Raw genomic sequence first — 23,095 nt, forward strand, 5'->3', positions numbered from 1 at the left:
CCTCACTGTGGCGTCTAGACCAGCAGCACAGCAGAGCCGGAATCTCCTCCGAGATGGATGGACGGACAACCACGGGGCGGGGGGTTACAAGCACTTCCAGAGATCCTGTTGTAAAGTGTAGTAACTGCGCATGCGCATGTGCACTCTTCTCAGGGGAGAGGGCTCGGAGCCTTGGTCCGCTTCCCCAGAGCGTCTGGAACCCAAGTGGTCGGAGGCCCACGCAGAGCCCGCTCATTCTGGGTTGTAGGATGAGGCGTTGCCCCGCCAGCCTCCGCCCACCCGATGCCAGTAGCACCCCCCTTGGTTGTGACAGAAATGTCTCCAGACGCTGCCAGACGTCCCCCTGGGGGCCAACGCCACCCCCACTGAGAAGCGCTGGACTGGGGCGGCAGGGTGATGGGGAGGGAGTCGCGCGGCTTGTGTGGCCTGGCGTCCGTCTTCACGGCCGGCCGCGCTCCCAGGACCACCCCACCCCCTTTACAAACAGCCTGCGGAGGACAGTGACCACCTTGCTGCCAGGTTCTGCCCCGAACTCCCCCCCACCCCCCGCCCCACTGAGTCAATGGCTCCTACCACGACAGGACAGCACAGGCCCTGGGGAGGGAAGAATGAGAGTCCACAGGTCAAGGCAGGGCCTCGAACCCCATCGCGCAGCCTGAGCGAGGGCGTAGGGAAGTTGGCCGGGAGATGAAGGGAAGAAGGAACTGAAAGAAGCAGGAAATAATCACAGCTCACGTGCTCAAGGTCCATGCTCTGCCTTCTTCGCCTCTGGTGGCTGGGCCGGAAGCAGAGCCGAGAGTGCCATCCAGGCTGGGCACCCCAATCCTGGACCCACTCCTCTCCTGACCCTCTTACATGCACACGGCATTGGCCGGTTGTCTCCAGGAGCCCCGGGACCCTGTTGATGGGTTGGCCATCCTGGAGGGCGATCGGTCACTCCTCCCACCGTGCGATGTGTCAGCCACCAGTATGAACCAACATGCTTCCTCGGATTGCTTACACTGGTAGAGACCCCCCGCACACACCCGGAGAGACCTGGGCCCGACAACTAGCCTGTGGTTTACAGCATGGTCCTCCCCAGCAGCCCTATGAAGTGTAGGCGTGGTTATCAGCAGACTTTGGATGAAAAGACCACGGTGCAGACGGCTTGGGGAATTGGGGGCCACGTGGCTGGTAATCTGTGCAACTGGGACTTGAGGCGTTTCAGAGTTCATCAGGCTGCAGGATCTTCAGGATGAGAAGGAGGCTGGCTCCAGAGACAGGAGGCTGGAGCCGCGCCCACTGGGGACCAAGGGACAGTGAGCTGGGTCGCGGTGGCTTCCATGGGGAGGAGAGGGAGAGCGGGTTCCTTGGGGGTTTGGGTTCCCGGAGCAAAGGGTGAAGGGCAGCTGAGCGTTTCTGATGGGGAAGTGCCTGGAAGTCTGAGCCTGTCCCCGGATGGGGAGAAAGGAACCGGCCCAGGGGCTCAGAGGCAGGGGAAGAGGGCAAGAGGTGGCCTGAGATGGAGGGGATGGCCCTGGGGGAAGAAAGGGGGAGGAGGAAGGAGGTGGTGAGGAGAGCAGGGATGCGAGTTGGGCAGAGGGGCGGGAACGGGACCTCCTCTGACCTGGGAAGCTGCTGCAGGTCCCTGCGGCTGGCACTGGGGCTTCAGGGAGCGGTGGAGGCGCTGTTCAGAGTTCAAGGCCTGGGGGTGTGCTGTGCTATTGACCCAGACAGCCATTGTGCACGAGGCCGGGCCCCGCCTCCAGCTCCGGCATCCTTAGGGTTGGTGGCCTGGAATATAAACAATGCTCCAAAGTGGTTGAGGGATGGGGGCGCCTTGGTGGCCCAGTCGGTTGAGCATCTGACTCCATTTCAGCTCAGGTCATGATCTCGCCATTCATGCGTTTGAGCCCCGCATCGGGCTCTGCACTGACTGCGTGGAGCCGGCTTGGGGTTCTCTCTGCCCCTCCCCTGCTTGTTCTCTCTCTCTCTCTCTCTCTCTCTCTCTCTCCCCCTCCCTCCATCCCTCTCTCCCTCTCCCTCCCCGCCCCCACCAAAATAAATAAACTTTAAAAAAAGTGGTGGAGGGCTGATGGTGGGGACAGAAAATGGAGTGTTGAGAGTGGCTGCCGGGCAAGGGAAAGAAAGTGCCCTCCGGGCAGGGGTGGCCTGCTGAGGTCCAGAGGCCGGCTGGGGCTGTACAGGTGGCAGGCTCTGTGCTCAGATGCTACCTAGGTGACCTCACTGAGTGTCAGACAGCCGGCAGCCCTATTTGGTGACTCGGAGAGGTGCCTTGCCTGTGTGTCACCGTCGGCTTCCCTGCCACAGGGGCAGCGCTCCCGGCACGCCCTGCGCACTCACCTGCCCCCCCTGCCTCTCAGGCTGTGATTGGAGGGGGGAGCGGGGTATCTGGGTGAAGCCATCCCAGGAGATGAGACGGCTGGGGTGCGCCCTGGGTGGCTTGATGAGGCCAGCGTGGAGGGTGTGCCTGGGGACAGTCATCCAGGAGGCTGGGTGGAGCCAGTCCTCCAGAGTCCGCTCAGCCCCTCCCATCATCCCACCTGTCCTGGTAACGGGACTGTACCATCTCTGTTTCCTGGGGAAGCTGAGGTGCACGCAGGTCAAGAAGCTTGTTCAGGGTCACCGACAAGTTGTTCTGATCAGTAACAGCGACCTTCGAGCCCCGGATTAAACTGGCCTCTTGACATGACTTGAGAGAGCCTGGCTCCAGGCTGTCGCGGGAGTCCTCCTACAGCTTCAGGGAGACACAGTGGAATCCAGTCCTCCCTGTGCCAGGACTCCGTCCGGGCTAGAAGCCCAGGGCTCTGCGCTCTCTTAAGGGTCACGCCTCGGCCTCCGGGCGGGGGGGAAGGGCGCAGGTGGTTGGAGAGGTGACCTTTCGGGGGGCATTTGGAATGAGGATGGATTTTGGTGTTGCCGCCTCTGAGCCTGGGCAGGCCCGGTGCCCGGATGCGGCAGGAGCAAATTATTCAGACAGGAGCTTGGAGTATCCTGGGGAAATGGAGAAGTCTGGGGGGGGGGGGGCAGCCGCCCCTGTTCTTTGGGGGAACAAGGAAGAGGCTGCTCTGGCGGGGCCGGTGCTGACAGGGCCAGGCGTGCAAAAGACTGTTGGGAGGGGCTCACGGGATGAGGACAGGATGGCAAATGGAGTCGAACAGGGGCACGGAAGTGACGGAGAGTGGTGAAGAAAGGGTCCAGAGCAGGGGAGGGAGGGTTGGGGTCAGCGCTGGCGGGGGGGGGGGGGGTGTGCACAGTAGACTCCCCCCCACCCCAGAACTTGGGAATGGAAGTCCCAAAGGAGGTGGGGGAGGCGTTCAGGTCAGAGAGAAAGAGGCTCCTGAGGGAGGAGACGGAGGGCGACTAAGTGTGGGGATGGACAGTCAGGGGCACTCTGGTGGGCGCGCGTGGTCATCCAGAGATCCAGAGAGGACCCCGGGCTGGTGGCGGCTGCTGCTGGAGGCAGTGGGGCAAGGGCGGACGGGGCTTGGTTGCTGCCGCCCTAGACACCTGCCTACCCTCCCTCCATGGCAGCCCGACGGAGCAGAATCCTCCCCCGGCCCCTCCTCCATCAGAACCGGTAGTGTTAGCTGCAGGCCACAGACGAAGGTCTTCTCCAGCCCCCGCGCCAGATAATAAGAAACGTCAGCAGCAACATAGCTTTATGTGTGGCTTAGTCTCGGGGAGACTCGAGGACGGTGGGGGGTGGAGGGTGTCAGCGCGCTGATCCTTCGGGGCGTCCGCACTCAGGCCGTCAGATTTTGCCTGCGAAGGTCCCTCTCTGGATCTGCTCGGTCCAGCGCTGCACCTGGGGAGAGGCGGGCGGGAGGGGAGGCGGCGGGCGCTTGTTCAGCTCCGCGGGACCCTCCACCCTCGCCCGGTCCGGTCTCGCCCGGCCGGCTGTCGACGCCCCCTCGGCCCCCTGCTCACCCAGCTCTTGGGGCACAGCGAGTGGAACACGCGGAAGTAATACTCGCAGGGCTGCGTGCTTTTCCCACGGCGGTTCATTCTCTTGACGCAGCGGTGGTAGTCTGAGGGGTGGGGCGGAGCGGGCCGCGGGGTTGCCTCTGTCCCAGTCCCTGCAGACCAGGCCCCGCCCCTCCAGGACTTGGCCCCCAGCCCTCCAGAGCAGGCCCCGCCCACTCCCAGTCAGGCCCCGCCTCTCCACGGTCGGTCCACCCCCTCCAGGCCATGCCCAGCCCCTCCAGGACTCGGTCCCGCCCCTCCAGGCCAGGCCCCGCCCCCTCCAGGCCCAGTCCTGGCCCCTAGACCAGGTCATGCCCCGTCCCGGACAGGTCCCGCCCCTGCTGGGTAGGCCCCTCCTATCCCTCCCTGGCCTCGGCCCTCCAAGCCTCGGTCCCGCCTATCTCTCTCTCGCCCCTCCCCTCCAAGACTCGATCCCACCCTCCAGGACAGGGTCTCCTCCCCTCCAGACAAAGCCCCGCCCACGCTGGATAGGCCCCGCCTATTCCTCCCTCGCCCCGCCCCTGCAGGATTTGGTACCCGCCCCTCCAGAGCAGGTTCCACCCTCTCCCGGCCAGGCCCCGCCCATCGCACCCTCGGCCCGGGCCCCTCCAGATAGGCCCCGCCCACTCCCCGGCGAGGCCCCGCCCCTTCCGACCATGGCCCCCCCCCCCCCCTCCCCTCCCACCCCAACGGTCACCGCCACCAAGGCCGGTCCGGGACCCTCTCCCTGTCTTCAGGTGGGGCGGACCCTTCCCGCCTCTTCTGTCTCCCTCCCCCTAACCTGGCCCGCAAGGTCTCACCCAGGAAGTTCTGGTAGCAGTTGCGGGTCTGGTTCTGGTTGGGGAAGCGCGGGTCGAAGGGTGGTGTTGTCCATTTCCCCTTGGGGGACTTCTGGAACTCAATATCCAACATCCAGGGAGGCGGCAGCTACTGCAGGGGCAGGGGGCTCCGTGGGGCCTGAAGGCGCCTCTCGCTCAGACCCGCACCCAGTTCCTGGCCCCCACCCCAAAGCCCAGTCCCTGATCCCACCCGCCCTGCCCTCACCAGACTGATGTCAACGTGTCACTGGGTCAGCTGTGCTTGTGGCTCCATCCGGCGGTGCCCCTCGCTTCTGAGTGTCCGGGGGGGGGGGGGGGTCCCAGCCCAGGAAAACCACGACTCCTGGCAGGATTGGCTGGGGCCCCTGGAACCCCAGCCAATGGGAGCCGCTGCGCTGCAGGGGACGCTCTGGGCCGCCAGGCAGGGTCTGCGTGGACCAGCCCCCCCACCCCCGCCGCCTCCCACCTCCAGCCCGACGCCACCCCGCGCGCACACACTGGCACCCAGTCACGATTTTTGCCGAGTCTCAGACTCAGGCTTTTAATCTCTGCGAAGCTGGGCCGCTCCGCGGGCTCTCCCCCGCCCCCCTCCCCCCCCCATATATAAACGTATAGATAGCTCTGGTCTACCCTAGAGGGAGCATCCCCCCGCCCGGGCTTTTCAGCACCCTGCTTCTTACGGTACAGGTGCACAGCACCCTGGGGGCCTGTGGGGAAGAGGAGGAAAGAGTAAGGGTGGTGTCCGAGCCGCCGGACTTCAGTACCAGGACTAAGGCGGGTCCGCAGGGTCTCTGGCTACCTGGTCACGCTGGGCTCCTTTGGACACTTTGGCGATTGAGATTGACTCCCCCCGAATCCCGCTAATGAAGGCTCTGGGAACTCTGTGTGCTGCGGAGAGAGAGAAAGCCAGAGGGGGTCTTGGAGGTCACAGGAAGAGCATAGTGAGGGCTCAGTAAATCCCTGCTAAAATGAAGCGTGAGCTGGAATAAGGGTCCCCACCAGTGTCTTCCTGTCCCTGCTGTCCCTCCCAAGTTTCTCTCCCTCCTGCCTAGTTGCGGGGGAGCCCGCCTGTGGATCCTTCACACCAACACGCAAATGCTAATCTCTCTCTCCTCTTCACTCTCGTGCTCACTTCCTACACCAGCTACTTCTTGCCATGTCCCTCCTCCCCTTCCAGCAAACTACTTGGAAAAAAGCTGCTGGACCCCTCCTCTCTGCGTCCCCTCTTTGCATACGCACGTTCATAGGAAAGTACGTGTACGTGGGTGGGTGGGTAGGTAGGTATATAGCGGGGAAATACACATCACATAAAATTTACCGTTGCAACCGTTTGAAAGTGCACAGTTCGGCGACACTAATTACATCCACAGTGCGGTACAACCACCACCTCCACTTAGCTGCAGAACATTTCATCACCCCAAAAGGAGACCCCTGTTCCCAATAAGTCATCCCTCCCCATTCCTCCCATTCCTCCCAGCTCCTAGCAACCACCATTCCGCTTGGATTTATTTGCCTGGTCTGCAAGTTTCCCACAAATGGAATCACACACGATGAGGCTTTCTGCATCTGGTTCCTTTCACTGAGCATCATGTTTTCAAGGGTTGCGGCAAGTGATCCCCTGCTTTCTGTGCTCCCGTCGGCCTGCCCCATTTGGGTCTTTGTTCCCACCATGCAACAAATAATAAAATCCTTGCTGGTAAGCCCAGGGCTCCTGCCTCCGTCCCGTATTCCTTCACCTAACTGCAGCATTACACGCAGCTACCCCTGACACCCAGGCTGTCGCCATTCTGCCAACTCTCACTATGGTTTCCCCTTTTCTTTTTTTTTTTTAAATTTTTACATTTATTTATTTTTGAGAGACAGGGAGAAACAGAGCGCTAGTCGGGGAGGGATAGAGAGAGAGGGAGACACAGAATCCGAAGCAGGCCCCAGGCTCTGAGCCATCAGCACAGAGCCCGACGCGGGGCTCGAACTCACGAACCATGAGATCACGACCTGAGCCAAAGTCAGATGCTTAACTGACTGGGCCACCCAGGCGCCCCTGGTTTCCCCTTTTCTAAACACTTTGCACCCTCTTTGTCGACACTCACTGGCTGGTGACCTCCTCCAGTCTCTTGGCTTGTGGTAACTATCCATGGCCAATGATTTCCCGTCACTCCCAATTCATATATCCAGCTACCTGCCCCACTTCTTCACCAGGGATCTTAGACGATCCTGATCCCCTCCCTGCCACCTGCTGCATTCACAGCCTCTCCGTCTCCCCAGTGTCTCAGACCCCAGACCCTACATTTGCCCTTGACACCACATGGCCATGTCCAATCCATGAGCCAATCTGTCAGCTCAACCATCCTGCCTCTTTCTCACACCTCCAGCACCTCCCTTCTTGTCTCATGCCTGGATCATTGCAACTGCCTCCTCCCTATTCTCCCAGATTCCATCCTTGCCCCCTTACCTTCTCTATGCTTTGGCCAGAGAGAGCCTTTTCAAATATACACCAGTTCCAGCCATTCTGCCCCAAATCCCCCAGCTCACTCAGCATCAAAGCCAAAGCCCTTGAAATGGCCTGCAAGGTCCCACGTGATTACCACCACTTGCATGACTTCTTCTGACTTCATTTCCTACTCTTGGGGTCCCTTGGAACTCACTCTTGGTCCAACGTATCACACGCCCACTCATGCCTCAGGGCCTTTGCAGTGGCTGTTTTCTTCTGCAGGGAACATACTTTCACCAGCTGTGTGCATGGCTTCCTTCTTCCCCTCCTTCGGGCCTTTACGCAAATGACATCAACTCACTGAAGCCCTCCTGGACCAACCAGTCGAATACAGGAGGCTGCCCATCTTCATCCCTAGTCCCCCCTCTCCTGCTCTATAAGGTGTTATAGCGTGCAATATAATTGACTTAGCTTTGAATTGTCAGGACTCCTAACTTCAGCACTACTGATATTTTCTCTGGATCATTCTCTGCTGTGGTGGGCCATCCTGTGCATCGTAGGACATCGAACAGCATCCCTGGGCTCTACACACAAGATGACAGGAGCATATCCTCCCCAAATTGCTCAATGCCATATCTCTAGTGCTTAGAACAATGCCTAGCACAAGTCAACACTCTCTATACATTGAGTCCGTGAATAAAAGTGAAAAAAGGGAAAGATCCTCTTTTTATCTTGCAGCTAATGGAGTTGACAGGACGTGTCAGCTGTCACCCCAAATACCTGGCTGAAGGACTGTAGACACCTGGTTCCTCTATGTCCTCCACCTCGGGGGCCATGTCCATCATATTCTCATTTCCTACGAGCGTTGGTAAGATGACATCAGAGGACAACTTTGTTATGGCCAGGGGACTCTGGTCTGACATCCCCTCGAGCTGGTCTGACATCCTCTCGAGCTGGTCTGACATCCCCTCAAGCTGGTCTGGAGTCTTCTTGAGCTGGTCTGACCTCCCCTCAAGCTGGTCTGACATCCCCTCCAGCTGGTCTGGAGTCTTCTTGAGCTGGTCTGACCTCCCCTCGGGCTCAAGAGATGCTCTCTTTGGCTGCTGGAACACACTGGCCTTCATCTCTGAGGTGGGGGTCAGTGAGACGGGCCACAGGGGTACCTCCTCCCACCTTGATGCAGGCAGACTGATGGGATCTGGGGAGACATTGTCCATCATCAGGCTGCTGGCCTCATGCCTGGGGAGGCCAGGCACTTCGGAAGCCTCTTTTGGAACCTGGGGCTGTGCCTCTACCCAGTGATACATGCTCCCTTCAGCCCACGGATGCATTCTCTCCTTCACCCAGGTGCCAAACAGGGACTGCTCTCCAACCACCTCTGGTGTCCCCTGCAGCAAGGGCACCTCACTGGGGCTGACTGTTGACATGTCAGGCATCGGGGGGTTCGAGAGCCAGGAGGACGGATTGACTGTCGCTGGCCTCAGGGGCGGTTCCGTGGAGTTGGCCATGATCATCAGCTTGGCACGGGTGAGCCCCTCCACCGAGAACGGCCTGCTTTGCTCCTCCGGGGGTCCCTGGATGACCACCTCCTGGGTCTTGAGCCACTTCTGCTGTTGCCCCACCGTCTGGGAGGTTAAGCCAGGCTTGTCCAGGGATATCTCCTCCTTCTTTCTGTGGACCTTGTCCTCTAACTTGCCCCTGCCCTTCAAGCCATCCAGGGTGATCTTCAGGGCTTTAGTGAGCACGACCTCCTCCGACTCCTTCTTGGTGGTGGTAAAAGGCAGGTCCTGGGATGTTTTCTGGGTCCTTGTCTCTATCAGGTCCATCTCCTGGGTGCCCACAAACATCAGTGGTCCTGGCGTCCCCTCACGCCGGCTTCTCTCGAGCACACGCCCTCTAGGACCTCCCGTGGGCAACGTGCCCAAAGTGGCAGCGTCCAGTGTCATCTGCTGTTGAGTAGGTGAGGTCAGAGCCTTCTGGGATGGGGCAGGTAGGAACACGGATTTCCTTCCTGGGACAGAGGAAGATACAGCCTTCCGGGAAGTAGGCGATACAGGTGGGGCCTTCCGGGCCGGGCCAGGACTGGCTGCGGCCTTCCGGGAAGTAACGGATACGGGTGGGGCCTTCCAAGGGGGGCCACGTACTGTTGGGGTCTTCCGGGTAACAGCGGGTACCACTGGGGCCCCCCGGGGTGGGCCGGGTGCGGTCGACATCTTCTGGGACGGATCATGCATTGCTGAGACCCTCTTGGACTGGTCACGGAGGAATGGAACCTTCCAAGCGGCGACGCGGGCAGCTGCGGTCTTCTGAGAGGGTGGAGGCTGCTGCCTCTGCCCGGATCCCAGAGCCTGGGCCTTTTCGTTGTGCCTGTGGGAGGAGGAGTAAGCGGCTGGGAGGGAGAAGCAGGGAGGGTAGGTGGCTGGGGAGAAGGAGGACGAGGACAAGGGGCTGGTATCGGGGTCCATCAGGTTTTCAATGTCCTGCTGCCACAGGTACGTGTTGAAGGGATCATAGGATTCCAGCAAGGAAATATCAGGGGTGTCTGCGGAGGCACAGCGGATGGGGGTCTCAATTAAACCGCCCAGGACTGTGGCCGTGTCTGAGTCAGAAGAGCAACACTGTAGGTGGACAGAGAAGAGGGGAAGAATGGTCAGGGCCAGGGGAGGCTCCCAGAGCCCAGGACACAGGGCCCTCCTCCCTCAGACCCGGGAGTCCAGACCCCCAGCCCCTCCTCCGTCAGACCCGGAAGTCCAGACCCCCAGCCCCTCCTCCCTCAGATGAGGGAGTCCTGACTCCCAGCCCCTCCTCCCTCAGACCCAGGAGTCCAGACCCCCAGCCCCTCCTCCCTCAGACCCAGGAGCCCAGGCCCCCAGCCCCTCCTCCCTCAGACCCAGGAGTCCAGACCCCCAGCCCCTCCTCCCTCAGACCCAGGAGCCCAGGCCCCCAGCCCCTCCTCCCTCAGACCCAGGAGTCCAGACCCCCAGCCCCTCCTCCCTCAGATGAGGGAGTCCTGACCCCCAGCCCCTCCTCCCTCAGGCCCAGGAGTCCAGGCCCCCAGCCCCTCCTCCCTCAGACCCAGGAGTCCTGGCCCCCAGCCCCTCCTCCCTCAGACCCAGGAATCCAGACCCCCAGCCCCTCCTCCCTCAGACCAGGAGTGGGCCCCCAGGAAATAACTGCCTTGGAAGAGGACTGTGTGTGGTTGATGGTGTTGGAGACGATGCTGAAAATGGTGCGGATGGTGATGCTGGGCTTCTCTGGGCGGGAAGAAGGCAGTGTGAGCTCTCGGGGGAAGGGCCAGAACGTTGGGGGTCCACACAGGGAGGGCGAGGTGTGCTCACCGGTAACCCGGATTTGGGTCTGAGATGTGTCAGGGTGGAGGTTTCGTTGGGACCTGTAGGGGGCAATGTGGGGTGACTCTGGTGGCCTCCACACCGGGGTCCTCGCCCTTCGGCCTCCCGCGGGCAGCAAGACCCCAAGCCTACTTCTTTTCTGCAGATTTCTTTCTAGGCTCAGCGTGCTCCTGCTGTGACCAGATGAGAGGCACAGAGTCGCCCACGGCCTGAGACTTGAATTTGCGCTTGAGGGTCTGGCGGTGGGAGGAGGGTCGGGCGGGCAGTCAGGAGGCGCGGGGCCCCCAGCCCGGCCCCTCCCCAGCCCGGCCTGCCCAACCTGCTCACCCTGGCCTTCCTCTGTTTCTGAAGTGTCAGCATCTTGTAAGGAAAGTTGGGCTCCACAGTCATGACTGCAGAGGAGGGGAGGACCTCCAGTCAGGGTCCCCGACAGGGAGGACGGGAGGACGTGAGGCTCGGGCAGGGGAGGGGGGAGAGCTCAAGGGCTGGCAGGTGTGGCCACGCCTGGGGCAGGAGAGGCTGACAAGTAGGGAAGGGTCTGAGGACACGGAGGCTGCTCACCCGAACATCCGGACTGGGGCTGGTCCTGTGGACGGGGAGGGGGTCAGTCAGGACGGGTTCCTCCTCCTGGTTTCCACGTCCCCATTACCTACCCAGCTCAGGACTCCAGGACCCCAACCCGTCCCCAACCCAGGACCCAGGGGTCCTGCCCTCTGCTCCTGCAAACCCTGGAATCTAGGCCGCCAGCCACCTCCTCCCTCAGATCCTGGAATGCGGGCCTCCTCCCTCAGACCCAGGAGTCCTGACCCCCAGCCCCTCCTCCCTCAGACCCAGGAGTCCTGACCCCTCAGCCCCTCCTCCCTCAGACCCAGGAGTCCAGGCCCCCAGCCCCTCCTCCCTCAGACCCAGGAGTCCTGACCCCCAGCCCCTCCTCCCTCAGACCCAGGAGTCCTGACCCCCAGCCCCTCCTCCCTCAGACCCAGGAGTCCTGACCCCCAGCCCCTCCTCCCTCAGACCCAGGAGTCCTGACCCCCAGCCCCTCCTCCCTCAGACCCAGGAGTCCTGACCCCCAGCCCCTCCTCCCTCAGACCCAGGAGTCCTGACCCCTCAGCCCCTCCTCCCTCAGACCCAGGAGTCCTGACCCCTCAGCCCCTCCTCCCTCAGACCCAGGAGTCCAGACCCCCAGCCCCTCCTCCCTCAGACCCAGGAGTCCTGACCCCCAGCCCCTCCTCCCTCAGACCCAGGAGTCCAGACCCCCAGCCCCTCCTCCCTCAGACCCAGGAGTCCTGACCCCCAGCCCCTCCTCCCTCAGACCCAGGAGTCCAGACCCCCAGCCCCTCCTCCCTCAGACCCAGGAGTCCAGACCCCCAGCGCCCTCCTCCCTCAGACCCAGGAGTCCTGACCCCCAGCCCCTCCTCCCTCAGACCCAGGGGTCCTGACCCCCAGCCCCTCCTCCCTCAGACCCAGGAGTCCAGACCCCCAGCCCCTCCTCCCTCAGACCCAGGAGTCCTGACCCCCAGCCCCTCCTCCCTCAGACCCAGGAGTCCTGACCCCCAGCCTCATTTCCTGGGATTCTGGGTTTCAGCTGTTGGTCCCGGCTCTGAAATCCAAAACCACAGCTGCTCCCAGGGTCTGTGGGGGGCGCTGCCCACCTGGAGGCGCCAGGTGGAGGCGGGAGGTTTGACGCTGGCCGGGTCCCTGGCGGGCCCACGCGGGGTCCTGGGGAGCCGGGTGGTGGCGGGCTCCCGGAGCAGATTGATGAGCCGGATCCAGCGGTCGAACAGGAAGCCGGCCTCGTCGCCGGGGGCATCCAGCTCCAGGTAGTAGCAGCGGCCCGTGGCCAGGCGCAGTTTCAGGCGCCAGGAGGACAGGTCATGCACGTAGAGGCGGGTCAGGTCCAGCGGGAGCATCCTGGGGGAGGCCGGGGACAGACATGGCGGAGCAGAGGGTGGGGCGGGGCGGGGGGAGAGGCGGGAGAGGGACGTGGTCGAGGGGGGGAGAGGGCAGGCCCGGGAGCGGGGGGTTGGAGGCACCTGGTGAGGACGAGGCTGGCGCACTCCCTGCCCTCCGGGGGCTGAGCGATCAGCAGGATGTCTGGCAACACCAGGCCCGGCTGGGAGGCGGCCACACCCATGGTCACACGGTTGGTTCTGCGGTGCACGTACACGGGGGCCCCTCGATTGGCCACCTGGGGGGCCAGGGAGAGGGGCTGGGACCACTCCTTTCTCCAATGCTCCTCTGGCACCCCCGGCCCAAGCCCCCCGCCACCTGAGCCTCCCCACCCCCGCGGCTGCCTAGGCAGTGCCTGCCCGGGTTCGGATCCCCCAGTCCGGGGCGGGGGTGGGGGGGTGGTGTCTCAATCCCTTCCTGCCCCTCTCCGCCCCCAGGGTGCAGGAAGCCGGGGACCTGGACAAAGTTACTCTCGAACATGGGCAGCGGGCGGAGGGGCAGGTACTCTCCCCTCTGGAGGGTCTTCTGCAGCTCGCCTAGTGTGGGGACCCATTTTGAGGGTCCCTGGAATGGCTCCGTGCGCCTGATGTTCTGAAGCCGGTTCATGGCGGCTGCAGAAAAGGTGGGTCACCCCAGACACAGAGTCAGGGACCCGGCACCTGGGCGCTTGGCCTGCCCAGTGTCCCCCAGCCCACCCGCCCTGGCCCTTTAGGCTTGGCAGGTGCCACAGCTCAGGGGTCCCAGAGGGTGGGGCTTCCCCAGGGCTTGGCCATGGCCCTGCGGTGGAGGGTGGTCAGCCCTGGCTTGGGGGAGGAGCCTTGGGGGGGGGCCTTTGTGACCTCATCAGACACTTGTAGGACTCTTTCTGGGAACTCTCGGGGGGGGGGGGCTCGTGGACTCCCTTCTCCTCCTGGGATGTGGCCTAGAGTCTCGAGGGCTGGAGTCTGTGAATCAGAAGCCCCGACTGCAGACCCAAAGCTACTGAAAACTCAGGGCCCCCGGCAGGATCTGTCTTGGACATTATAAATGGATAATTAACCAAAGAGTTTCCCACTTAAGAAGGGAGGCCCGAGCATGGCCCCAACTCACCACTGACCCCTTTCAGGGACCTTGAGGAAGACTCATACCCCCCACTGAGCCTCAGTTTCCCCATATATAACCGATTTGTGTCTGTGGCAGTGATTGCTGAACATTGGTTATAAAGAGAGGGGCACGGGCTTTGGAAGGAGCTGGACCTCTGGCAGAAACACAGTGGTCCCTTTCAAGGTGTGACCTTGAACACCATGTCCCCTCCCCCGCCAGCCTCACTTTCTCTCACCTGGAAAGTGGGGCATGATGGAGCATTCCGGGGATCATGTAAGTAAAACCCCACACTTAAGACACGGCCCAGAGCACACACTCAGTGAGCGGTCATTCCTGACTCCTTCTGAGGTCTTATTTTGGGGGAAGGGGTTGGCTGGCATTCCGTCCTTCTAAAAAGTGTGTATCATTTTTTTTTTTTTAATGGGTCACGTAAAACACACGGTCACTGTAGAAACTCTGAGTAATTCGGACAAGCACAAATAATGAAAGCACCCATAATCCCACCCTGCCTTCCACCCTGAGGGGACCATGGTCAACATTTTGGTGTATTTTCTTCTAGGAGGTTTTTTTTTTTTTTTTAATTATTATTTTAAAGTAAGCTCTATGCCCAACGCGGCACTTGAACTCACAGCCCAGAGATCAAGAGTCACATGCTCTACTGACTGAGCCAGCCAGGTGCCCTGTGTTCTAGGACTTCTTAAAAAATCTATATATCCATCCACCCATCCATCCATCCAGAGAAGCAAAGTGGGAATCGTGCAGTGGTTAGTAGCCTGCTTTCTCTATGTCTTAAAGCCGCCTCTGTATCATCCCCCCTTTATGGCTAATAGTATTCCATCACACAGATGGGTGTCATTTATTAAACCATCCCTCTCTGTTGAACATCTAGGTTGCTTCCAATTTGCTGTTGCGAACTGCCACAATGAATGACCTCGAACTCGCAGCCTTGTCATGTACAAGCACTGTAGGGCACTGGATGACCTTCTGGAACCTTCTATTAAATATTTATTGAGAGTCTATGAAGTGCTGTGCACCAGATGAGGCTCAGACCCTGCCCTGGAGGACCAACCATCTCCCCTCTGCTGTCCTGCCCACTAAGGGTCCCTGCCTCCCTCTACTCCAGGGACCCCAGCCCCCAGCCCTCAGAGAAATCACCTCTAAGTGGATGTGTATGACAAATTTAATTCCCCCTTCTGTATCGTACAAAAGTTTCTTGCATTTTGTACAAAAACCCAGGCCTCTTTTCCCTTCCCTCCCCACCCCAACACAAAAAGTAATTGTTTAATAAATAATATATGCTCCTGCCTAGGCCCAGAGGCGTGGGGAACAGGGAAACACTGTGGCCAGACGTCTTAGAGATTCAAGAATCCAGGACTCCAGTTCCCTCACCCTTTGGTCCCCAAGCCCACCCACCTCCCACCCACGCCCTTAAATAAATAAGTATAAATAAGGCACAGATGCCCCCCCCTCTTCTGCCCAGGTCTCCTGGAGGGACCGTCTCTAATTAGGGGGAGAAGAAGAGGGGGGTATCTCCTGACCTCCATGCCCCTAGTCCCCAAATAAATAAATAAATAAGATGTGGCATCGAAGGACGTTGGCGGTTCTGTGTAGCTGGTCACAACCGAGTCTTCAGCAGCAGCAAGCCCCGCACGGCCCAGTCAAGGGTCAGGTGCAACCCCCCAAGAATGGCGTGGGCTGCCCTGATGCCCCCCCAGGCGGAGGCTGGGGGGGCCAGTGGGGGAGCTGGTGGGTCTGGGGGTGCTTGGGGTAAGGCCAGGCGGGACATCTGTCGGGAGAAGACAGAAGGTTAGCAATGGGTGGGGGTGCAGTGGGGGTCCCGGGAAGGGGCGTTTGGAACCTGGGAGTCCAGGCTGCATGTTTCCAGAGGGTCTTTAACCTGCAGGGTAGGGTTTCTGGGTGGGGAGTTCTCAACATGTTGGGTTCAGAAAGTGGAGGCCGGGGCCAAAAGGTGGAGGTCTCAAAGCTGGAGAGGGCCAAGCTCAGGGGATTGAGGGGTGAAGTCTATAGAGTCAGGCCTGAGATCCTGATGCTAGGTGAGCGCTGGGGGCTGTAGGCTCAAGTCTGGGGTCAGGTCCAAGATCTTGGGGCTGGTGTCTTACATGTGGGGTCTCTAGGATCCAAGCTCAGGGACTCGTGGGTGAGGGCTGGGGTCTCAGAACCGGGAGCTGGAATTTGAGGTCCAGGGTCTTTGTGGTCAGGCCCAGGAACGGGCAACTAAAGTTTTCTGATCTCAGGTTCTTGGGTCTCAGGGTTTGGGGGTCTTAAGGGCTCACAACCAGCATCTGAGGCCTTAGAGACTCAGAGCTCAGGATCTGGGCTCGTCTCACCCGAGATCTCAGGATCTAGGCTCTTGAGGTCTGGGGTTTGCAGAGGCAGGGTCTCCAGGCCGGCTGTGGGTCAGGGTCCGGGGCCTCGAGGGGGCTGGGGGTCTCCGAGCAGGCCTGGAGTCTGGGGTCCCGGGGCCTCAGGTTTCAAGTCTAGGTACGGGGCCTGGGAGCTGCGGGGTCGTACCAGGAGCTGCAGCCGGCGCAGCAGTCTGTCCAGCCGGGCCTGCAGGGCGCCCAGCTCCGGCTCCAGGGTCCGCAAGGAAGGGCCGCCCGCCCGCCGCAGCCACTGCACGTGCCGCAGGTAGGAGAACAGGTCTGCCCGCAGCCGCGTCAGCACACCTGGGAGCTAGGAGGCAGGGCATGGGGGGCATCACGGAACACCTGCCGCACGCCTGCTCTGGCCCCCAGGCCCCTTGCACCCTGGCCACCGCCCAGCTCTCGCCTCTGCCCCCTCTTCCCCTTCCCCTCCCCTCACCTGTAGGGCTCCCAGCGCCCCTGCACTCATGGCCAAGGTGGGAAGAGAGTCCAGGTTGTGGTCTCCGTCGGCTGGAAATTTGTCTCTCTGTGGGGAAAAAGAAGCCTTGAGGGGGAGCCTGCCCAGCTCCAAGGGTCCCCCCATCCTGCAGACAGGCCCCAGGCTCCCCCCTCTCCCGCTGTCTCCGTGCGAGCCCAGAAGCCCTCCACACTCCGGGTCCCCGTCCCAGCCCAGCCCCCGGCAGGCTCTCCCACCAGCTGCGCAGCAAGCTGTCGAGTGTCCGCCAGGAGAGAGCGGGTCAGGAGGACGGCGCTGTCCAGCTCGGCCCGAGGGTCTGGGGAGGCCCGTGGGGGGCCCGGCGGTGGCCCCGGGGCAGCAGCTCTATCCGGCCACAGGCTCAGAGCGACCAGGACCAGGCAGCAAACACCTGGGGGCGGGAGAAGGCAGAGAGAGCTCAGACCGGACTGGTGGGTCCGGGGGAGGAGGGACTGGGGGTCCCGAGTCCCGGGGTGGCGCGCCCAGGGCAGGTCGCAGGCCCGGGGCGGGCTGCCCTCTCCCTCTCCCGCTCTGGCTGCCCCGCCCGTCGGAGCAGACGCGGCCCGGGGCGGGTAGACGGGCCGGGCGTCTCCCGTCCGCCCCCGGACGCCGGAATCTGGGCCCCGGGGCGGGGCATGAGGGGGGAGGCACAGGCCAGAACCTGCCCCCTCCCCGGGCCTCGGGAGCCCGAGCCGGACTGAGAGCGGGGCAAGGAGACCGGGACGGGAACCCGGAGGCCCAGACCCCTGCCCAGGGGGACCGCGGAAGGCCGGGCCGTGGTGCCGGGGATGCCCCCGGGGCACACCTGGGCGGAGGGACGCAGAGACGCGGGCGCAGCGGGGACGCGGGAGGCGGACAGGGACCCGGCGGCGGCGCGCTCCCCGGGGGCTCCGGCCCGCTGGTTCCCCGGCAGCCCATCCCCCAGCCGCCCCGCCCACCCCCGCGCCCGCCAGCCAATCAGCGCCCCCCGGGCCGCCCCGCTCCCGCATCACACCCCCAGCCCGCCCCCCGCGCCCTCCCCGGCCGCTGTCTGTCCGTCGGTCCGCATCTGTCTGGCTCTCCCGTTCCTGTCTGCACCACTGTCTCTCTTTCTCTCCTCCCCCTGCCTGGGGGGTCGGCGTTCGGGACTTGCGCTCACCTCCTCGGGCTCCCTGCCTCAGTTTCCCTCCCGGAGCCTTTCTGTCGGGATGCCCGGGTGTCTGCCGACTCCCAGGGCGTCCCGCGCTCTCGGGGGTCACCTCCCGGCATTTGTCTGTCCCTGTCTGTATGTCTTCATGTCTCTCGCGCTGCCCTGTCTCCGCGTCTCAAGTCCGTCCTCCTGTCTCTGCCCGTCTCTGCTCCCGGCCTCCTGCTGCTTTCTCTGAATCTCCTTTCCTGTCCTCCGTCTCTGCCTCCCCACGGCTCCCTCGCTCTCCTCTCTCTCTCTCTGTCCGATTCCGCTGTGTCTGTCTGCTCCCCACCCTCCTCGCCGCGGTCCCTCCCTCCTCCCTTCCTGTCCCCCCCCCCCACCCTATGAACTTGAACCAACTTACTGTTCATGTCCCCACAGGGCAGGGATTCCCCAGGGCAGGGGGCAGGGAGCTGGGGGCCTTTAACCCTTCCCTGTCCGCTGCCGGGGGGGGGGGGAGCCCTGGGGGTCAGCTGGGCCTCGGCCTGGGGAGGGGAGGCATGTGCGTGTGAGCAGCGAGGGCCGTGGCAGTGAGGGAGTGTGGACGCCTGGGGGGTTATATAGGGGGCCAGGGCGGGCGGGCGGGGGGCAGGCGGCAGGGGAGGGCGGCCTGACACATCCTGACTCACCCTCCCTGCCTGCCTTTTCCATTCAGACGGAGCCGGCTGCCTCGCAGGGCTCACGCTGCCTTGCTCAGAGGAGGGCACGGAAGGAAAAGTTGGAAAAGTTGAAAAGAGAAAGGGGGGGGTGGTCGGAGAGGGGCTGGTGAGGTCATTGGCGTCCCCTCCCTCCACCTCCTCGGCCGGCCGCCGCAGGGGCAGACACACACGGCGCACAGGGCTGGGGCCCGGCTGCGGGCAGCGGGCGGGGGTCCACAGGACCAGGACTGGCACTGAGGGACACGGAGAGCTGGGGATGGGGCCACAAGACGCAGGATGGGGAGGCAGAGCGACCCCGTGGGACGAGGAACGGAGAAAGAGAAGGGGACGGAGCTTGGAGACCCAAGCGAGGAGACAGAGACACTTGGAGAGATGGGGACATTGGGGCAGAGATAGATCCTCTGAAAGGCAGAGATAGAGAGACGGAGACACTAAGGAGATACACTGCAGTCGCAGAGAGACCCCAGGAGGAAGAGGGACAAAGTTGCAGTCATAGAGGGGAGGCAGGTTGCAGAAGAGATACAGAGAAAACAGAGGAGCAGGTGACAGAGCTGAAAGGCCCCAAGAGACAGACAGGCAGGGGGACAGACGCGCTCAGAGAGACAGAGGCGCTGAACATTGAGGACAGAGAGGGGCAGAGCCTTTCCCCAGGAGACAGGTAGGGATGTGAAGGTGGGGAGAGAAGCAGAGATGGAAAGGAGGTGCGGTACCCCTCTGTGCCTCAGTTTCCTCACCTGTGAAATGGGGGTGACCGAGTACCCATCCTACCCCCCAAACACCGGGGTAAGAATGACTTCACCCACGCAAAGCACGCAGTCAGCTCTCAGGAAATATGAACCATTGTTATTCTCTTTCTTGATTTTTATTAACACATGCGGGGAGACCCAGAGAAAGAAGGGTGGAGATGTTGCGTGAGCAGAGGAGGCAGGGAGGGTTACAGAACTGCAGAGAGAGTGGCTCAGCCAGGGAGAGGAGCTGGGGACAGGGCACGGGGGACATCTGCAGAGAGATCGCGGTGCAGAGAGGCATTGGCGCCAGAGGGGGAGACGCACACAGACGGGGGAACAGCAGCGTGGACATGGTACCCGGAGGAGGGCCGGGCGCTTGGGCAGAGCCCGTGAGGGAACAGGTCCAGAGCTCCGTTCCCAGGAGCATTCCCCGCCCCCCACCACCACCCAGGACAGAAGCGACAGTGAAAGACAAAGTGACGAGACTTTCCAAAGGTCCCCCAGCAGACTCCCTCTAGGCCCTGTGCTGAGCTGGCGGGGGGAGGGGGGGTGGGGGGGGGCTCTGGGGATGAATGCAGGCTAGAGTTCTCCCCCTCCCATCCCCCACCATGGGAGGGGGGGGGACGACGGCTCTCCTCCCCAGGGAGGTGAGGTCACAGCCCCCCCATGGTGGGACATGACCTCATTGCTCAGGTAAGAGCTCTCTCTCCCTTGGTCTGTCATGGCCACCCCTTCCAGGGCCCCCCAGGGGCCCTTCCCAGCCCCCGTTCCCGCAGGGACCCAGGCCTCTGACCACTGGGTCTCCGCCCCTCAGGGGGCCTGTTTCCGGCTGAGTCAGCGTGGGGGGCCCGAGGCTGCGTCAGTGAGGGGAGAACTGACGTAGCCCCCCCCCCAGACCGGCGGGGCCAGCCAAGGTGACTCAGGCCACCAGCCTGGGGGATGGACTGGCCTGAGGGGATAGGGACTGGGCCTGGGGCCAGTCTGGGAGCAACAAAAGGGATCTCGAAATGGCAGCCCCTTCCACCTACAGGGAACCAGACCCCCTTCTTCAACCCAGGGGTCTGGACCCCCAGCCCCTCCTCCCTCAGACCCAGGAGTCCTTCCCCCAGCCCCTCCTCCCTCAGACCCAGGAGTCCAGGCCCCCAGCCCCTCCTCCTTCAGATCCAGGAGTCTAGACCTCCATCTCCTCCTCCCTCAGACCCAGGAGTCCTAGCCCCCAGCCCCTCCTCCCTCAGACCCCATGCCCAGTGTCCAGGCCCCAAACCCTGGCTTCCAGGTAGAGAAAAAGGTGTTGCCTTTTGTAATTTGGAGAATACGCTACGGAAAAGGTCAGGAGTCTGGGGCCAGGTCAGTGGTGCGTGGCTGGGGCCAGTCCCCCCGCCCCACCCCCAGTGTCGCCTTGGCCATCACCCAGGACTCTGGGGTCATGTTTGCCCATCTTTCATCCTTCCCGGCTGCAGGAGGCTGAGGGAGATGTGGTGGGCGCAGGACAGGAGGGCGAGGGCAGGGGGAACTCTCCAGACTCCTGGGTCTTCCCCAGGGTGAGGGGTGCTCCAGCTACTTCCACTACGAGGACAGTAAGAAGGAAGGGGTGGGGTGCAGACACTGAGAAGCAGGCCTTGGGGAGGTGACAAGACGACAGGACAAGCAGGAACAGAGACTGTAGCACAAACCCCCAGAGTGACAAACAATGATGTAAAACAATGGGATCTAGGGACACAGGAAGAAACAAACTAAGAGATCAGGGGAGACCCAGTGTGTGAGGCTCTGGTGGGGGGGGGTCACAATCTCGGGGGAAGGTACCACTGGGATACTAGCAGGGAGCCGGGGGTCCTTGCGTGTGCCGACCCCCTGGGCGAGGTGGGGCTGGCTGGTGTGAGGTCAGCAGGTCCGAGGCTGTGTGTGTCCGTCTGTCTGTCCCTGGGGGGTCCTGTCTGGCCTCTGGGGGGTGACGGGGCAGGCGGGCCGCAGAAGCAGCCCAAACCTGTCATTAGCGGTGAGGGCCGTGACGGCGGGGGCCCCCCCAGTCCCAAGCCGCGGTCCAGGGCCCTGGCAGCCCCGCCCCCCACCCCCTCCTTGATCCCTGAGGAATCCCGGGAATTGCGAAGTGGGTCCAGATGATGTTGACACAGGAAATGGTCATCAGCTGCTGGCCTCAGCTCCACAACCCCTATGACCCCCCACCCCCGGCCCCCTGCTGAGCCCCCTCTAACCTGTGTCATCTCTGACGGAGGCAGCCCAGGGCCACTCAGCTCCCACCAGGATGTTTACAGGAGATGCACAGGGCAGGGGGTCAGCCTCACAGGGCTTCCAGAGAAATGGGATCTGGGCTTCTGGACAGTTGCCCTCAGAGGAGTCCTGGCCTCCTCCTCCCCCGTCAGACCCAGGAGTCCAGGCCCCCAGCCTCTCCTCCCTAAGACCTAGGATCAGGCCCTCAACCCTCCTCCCTCAGACCCAGGAGTCCAGACCCCCAGCCACCTCCTCCCTCAGACCCAGGAGTCCAGACTCCCAGCCCCTCCTCCCTCAGACCCTGGAGTCCAGACCCCCAGCCCCTCCTCCCTCAGACCCTGGAGTCCTGGCCCCCATACCCTTCCTCCCTCAGACCCAGGAGTCCTGACCCCCAGCCCCTCCTCCCTCAGATCCAGGAATCCTGACCCCCCAGCCCCCTCCGCCCTCAGATCCAGGAATCAGACCCCCAGCCCCCTCCTCCCTCAGACCCAGGAGTCCAGACCCCCAGCCCCCTCCTCCCTCAGACCCAGGAGTCCAGACCCCCAGCCCCTCCTCCCTCAGACCCAGGAGTCCAGACTCCCAGCCCCTCCTCCCTCAGACCCAGGAGTCCAGACCCCCAGCCCCCTCCTCCCTCAGACCCTGGAGTCCAGACCCCCAGCCCCCTCCTCCCTCAGACCCAGGAGTCCAGACCCCCAGCCCCCTCCTCCCTCAGACCCAGGAGTCCAGACCCCCAGCCCCTCCTCCCTCAGACCCAGGAGTCCAGACTCCCAGCCCCCTCCTCCCTCAGACCCTGGAGTCCAGACCCCCCGCCCCCTCCTCCCTCAGACCAGGAGTCCAGACCCCCAGCCCCCTCCTCCCTCAGACCCAGGAGTCCAGACCCCCAGCCCCCTCCTCCCTCAGACCCAGGAGTCCAGCCCCCCGCCCCCTCCTCCCTCAGACCCAGGAGTCCAGACCCCCGGCCCCTCCTCCCTCAGACCCAGGAGTCCAGACCCCCAGCGCCTCCTCCCTCAGACCCAGGAGTCCAGACCCCAGCCCCTCCTCCCTCAGACCCAGGAGTCCTGCCCCCCAGCCCCTCCTCTCTCAGACTCAGAAATCCAGGCCCCAAAGCTATACTGCCCCAGGAGGCCCCTCCTCACTGCCCTGCAAAGCTGACTGGAAGTTCACCTGAGAGAACTAAGGGTCGCAGTCCCAACCCAGCTCCCCAGTTGGGCTCCTCCTCCTTACGGAGGGGAACCAAATGGGAAGCTTGACGACCTCCACATGGACTCCTTTCCCCATTTGTAGGTGGATTGAGGCCTAGGGAGAAGCCACCCTCAGGGCCCTCACATCCCTAAGGCCCCCTACACATGCCCCATACTTTCTCCATGGGGAGGCCCGGAGTGCCTTTGGGACAAGGGGACTCCTGAGCAAGTGCTCTGCCCCCCCACCCCCATTTTCCCCTTGTCCTCCCAGGCCATCTCATTGTTGAGGGGGCCTCCCTAACAATGGGGCTCAGGGAGCCTCAGGCCCCTGCCCCTGGTTGCTAGGGGGAAGACCCCAGGCCATGAGCTGCCCGGCAGGTATCCTATCGGGTTACTAAGTGGAGGGATTCCCTGGCAGGAAGGTCCCCCAGGCCCTACCCCGTGGAGTCCCCTGGTTCACAGGGAGCAGACGTCTTAGGCCGCCACAGCCTCCTCTTTCTGCCACGGAGGCTCATCTTCATGCCCAGGCCCCCACCCCCACCCCACGGCCCTCCCACCTGGTTGCTAAGGAAGCAGCTTCTTAACAAGCAGGCGCGACCGGGCCAGTGTGACCCCCTCTCCCTTCTTCCCCATGTCAAGGGGGCTCCCTGGCAACAGAACTTAGAACCTTGAA

The 23,095-nt window shown here is 62.6% G+C and overlaps 3 protein-coding genes across 3 annotated transcripts; all 3 read right to left on the reverse strand.

Annotated features, from left to right (window-relative positions):
• Positions 1 to 3,648: 3,648 nt before the first annotated feature.
• On the reverse strand, positions 3,649 to 5,126 carry LOC115502720 (cytochrome c oxidase subunit 6B2). The gene is made up of 4 exons (XM_032591392.1): positions 5,011 to 5,126; positions 4,767 to 4,896; positions 3,931 to 4,031; positions 3,649 to 3,808 (listed from the first exon to the last, which is right to left on the reverse strand). The coding sequence occupies exons 2-4, from the start codon at positions 4,876 to 4,878 to the stop codon at positions 3,755 to 3,757; spliced, it is 267 nt and encodes an 88-aa protein (XP_032447283.1). The 5' UTR covers positions 4,879 to 4,896; positions 5,011 to 5,126; the 3' UTR covers positions 3,649 to 3,754.
• A 135-nt stretch (positions 5,127 to 5,261) lies between these two features.
• Positions 5,262 to 13,134, reverse strand: FAM71E2 (family with sequence similarity 71 member E2). The gene is made up of 11 exons (XM_032591393.1): positions 12,972 to 13,134; positions 12,599 to 12,753; positions 12,218 to 12,476; positions 11,127 to 11,151; positions 10,893 to 10,957; positions 10,698 to 10,801; positions 10,554 to 10,606; positions 10,393 to 10,469; positions 7,996 to 9,833; positions 5,584 to 5,672; positions 5,262 to 5,491 (listed from the first exon to the last, which is right to left on the reverse strand). Exons 1-10 carry the CDS (start codon positions 13,119 to 13,121, stop codon positions 5,645 to 5,647), a joined length of 2,754 nt encoding a protein of 917 aa, XP_032447284.1. The 5' UTR covers positions 13,122 to 13,134; the 3' UTR covers positions 5,262 to 5,491; positions 5,584 to 5,644.
• A 1,741-nt stretch (positions 13,135 to 14,875) lies between these two features.
• On the reverse strand, positions 14,876 to 22,943 carry IL11 (interleukin 11). The gene is made up of 6 exons (XM_032591389.1): positions 22,861 to 22,943; positions 21,226 to 21,236; positions 16,676 to 16,848; positions 16,422 to 16,508; positions 16,131 to 16,292; positions 14,876 to 15,384 (listed from the first exon to the last, which is right to left on the reverse strand). Exons 1-6 carry the CDS (start codon positions 22,941 to 22,943, stop codon positions 15,214 to 15,216), a joined length of 687 nt encoding a protein of 228 aa, XP_032447280.1. The 3' UTR covers positions 14,876 to 15,213.
• Between the last annotated feature and the right edge of the window lie 152 nt (positions 22,944 to 23,095).

This window comes from Lynx canadensis, chromosome E2 (genome assembly GCF_007474595.2).
Source record: "Lynx canadensis isolate LIC74 chromosome E2, mLynCan4.pri.v2, whole genome shotgun sequence".
NCBI lineage: Eukaryota > Metazoa > Chordata > Mammalia > Carnivora > Felidae > Lynx > Lynx canadensis.

Bases quoted from the DNA above. Each gene is read 5' to 3' on its own strand.
- LOC115502720 (XM_032591392.1), bottom strand. From the start codon at position 4,878: ATGTTGGATATTGAGTTCCAGAAGTCCCCCAAGGGGAAATGGACAACA. The intron at 4,032-4,766 runs GTGAGACCTTGC...CCCACCCCTCAG, and splicing joins CTGCTACCAGAACTTCCTGG to ACTACCACCGCTGCGTCAAG. The intron at 3,809-3,930 runs GTGAGCAGGGGG...GCCTCTCCCCAG, and splicing joins CGCTGTGCCCCAAGAGCTGG to GTGCAGCGCTGGACCGAGCA.
- FAM71E2 (XM_032591393.1), bottom strand. From the start codon at position 13,121: ATGAACCGGCTTCAGAACATCAGGCGCACGGAGCCATTCCAGGGACCC. The intron at 12,754-12,971 runs GTCCCCGGCTTC...CTGGCCCCCCAG, and splicing joins TCGAGAGTAACTTTGTCCAG to GTGGCCAATCGAGGGGCCCC. The intron at 10,470-10,553 runs GTGAGCACACCT...CTTCCCGCCCAG, and splicing joins GACCCAAATCCGGGTTACCG to AGAAGCCCAGCATCACCATC.
- IL11 (XM_032591389.1), bottom strand. From the start codon at position 22,943: ATGAAGATGAGCCTCCGTGGCAGAAAGAGGAGGCTGTGGCGGCCTAAG. The intron at 16,509-16,675 runs GTGGGAGAGCCT...TTTTCCCCACAG, and splicing joins GACAGCTTGCTGCGCAGCTG to AGAGACAAATTTCCAGCCGA. The intron at 16,293-16,421 runs GTGAGGGGAGGG...CCTGCCTCCTAG, and splicing joins GGGCGCTGGGAGCCCTACAG to CTCCCAGGTGTGCTGACGCG.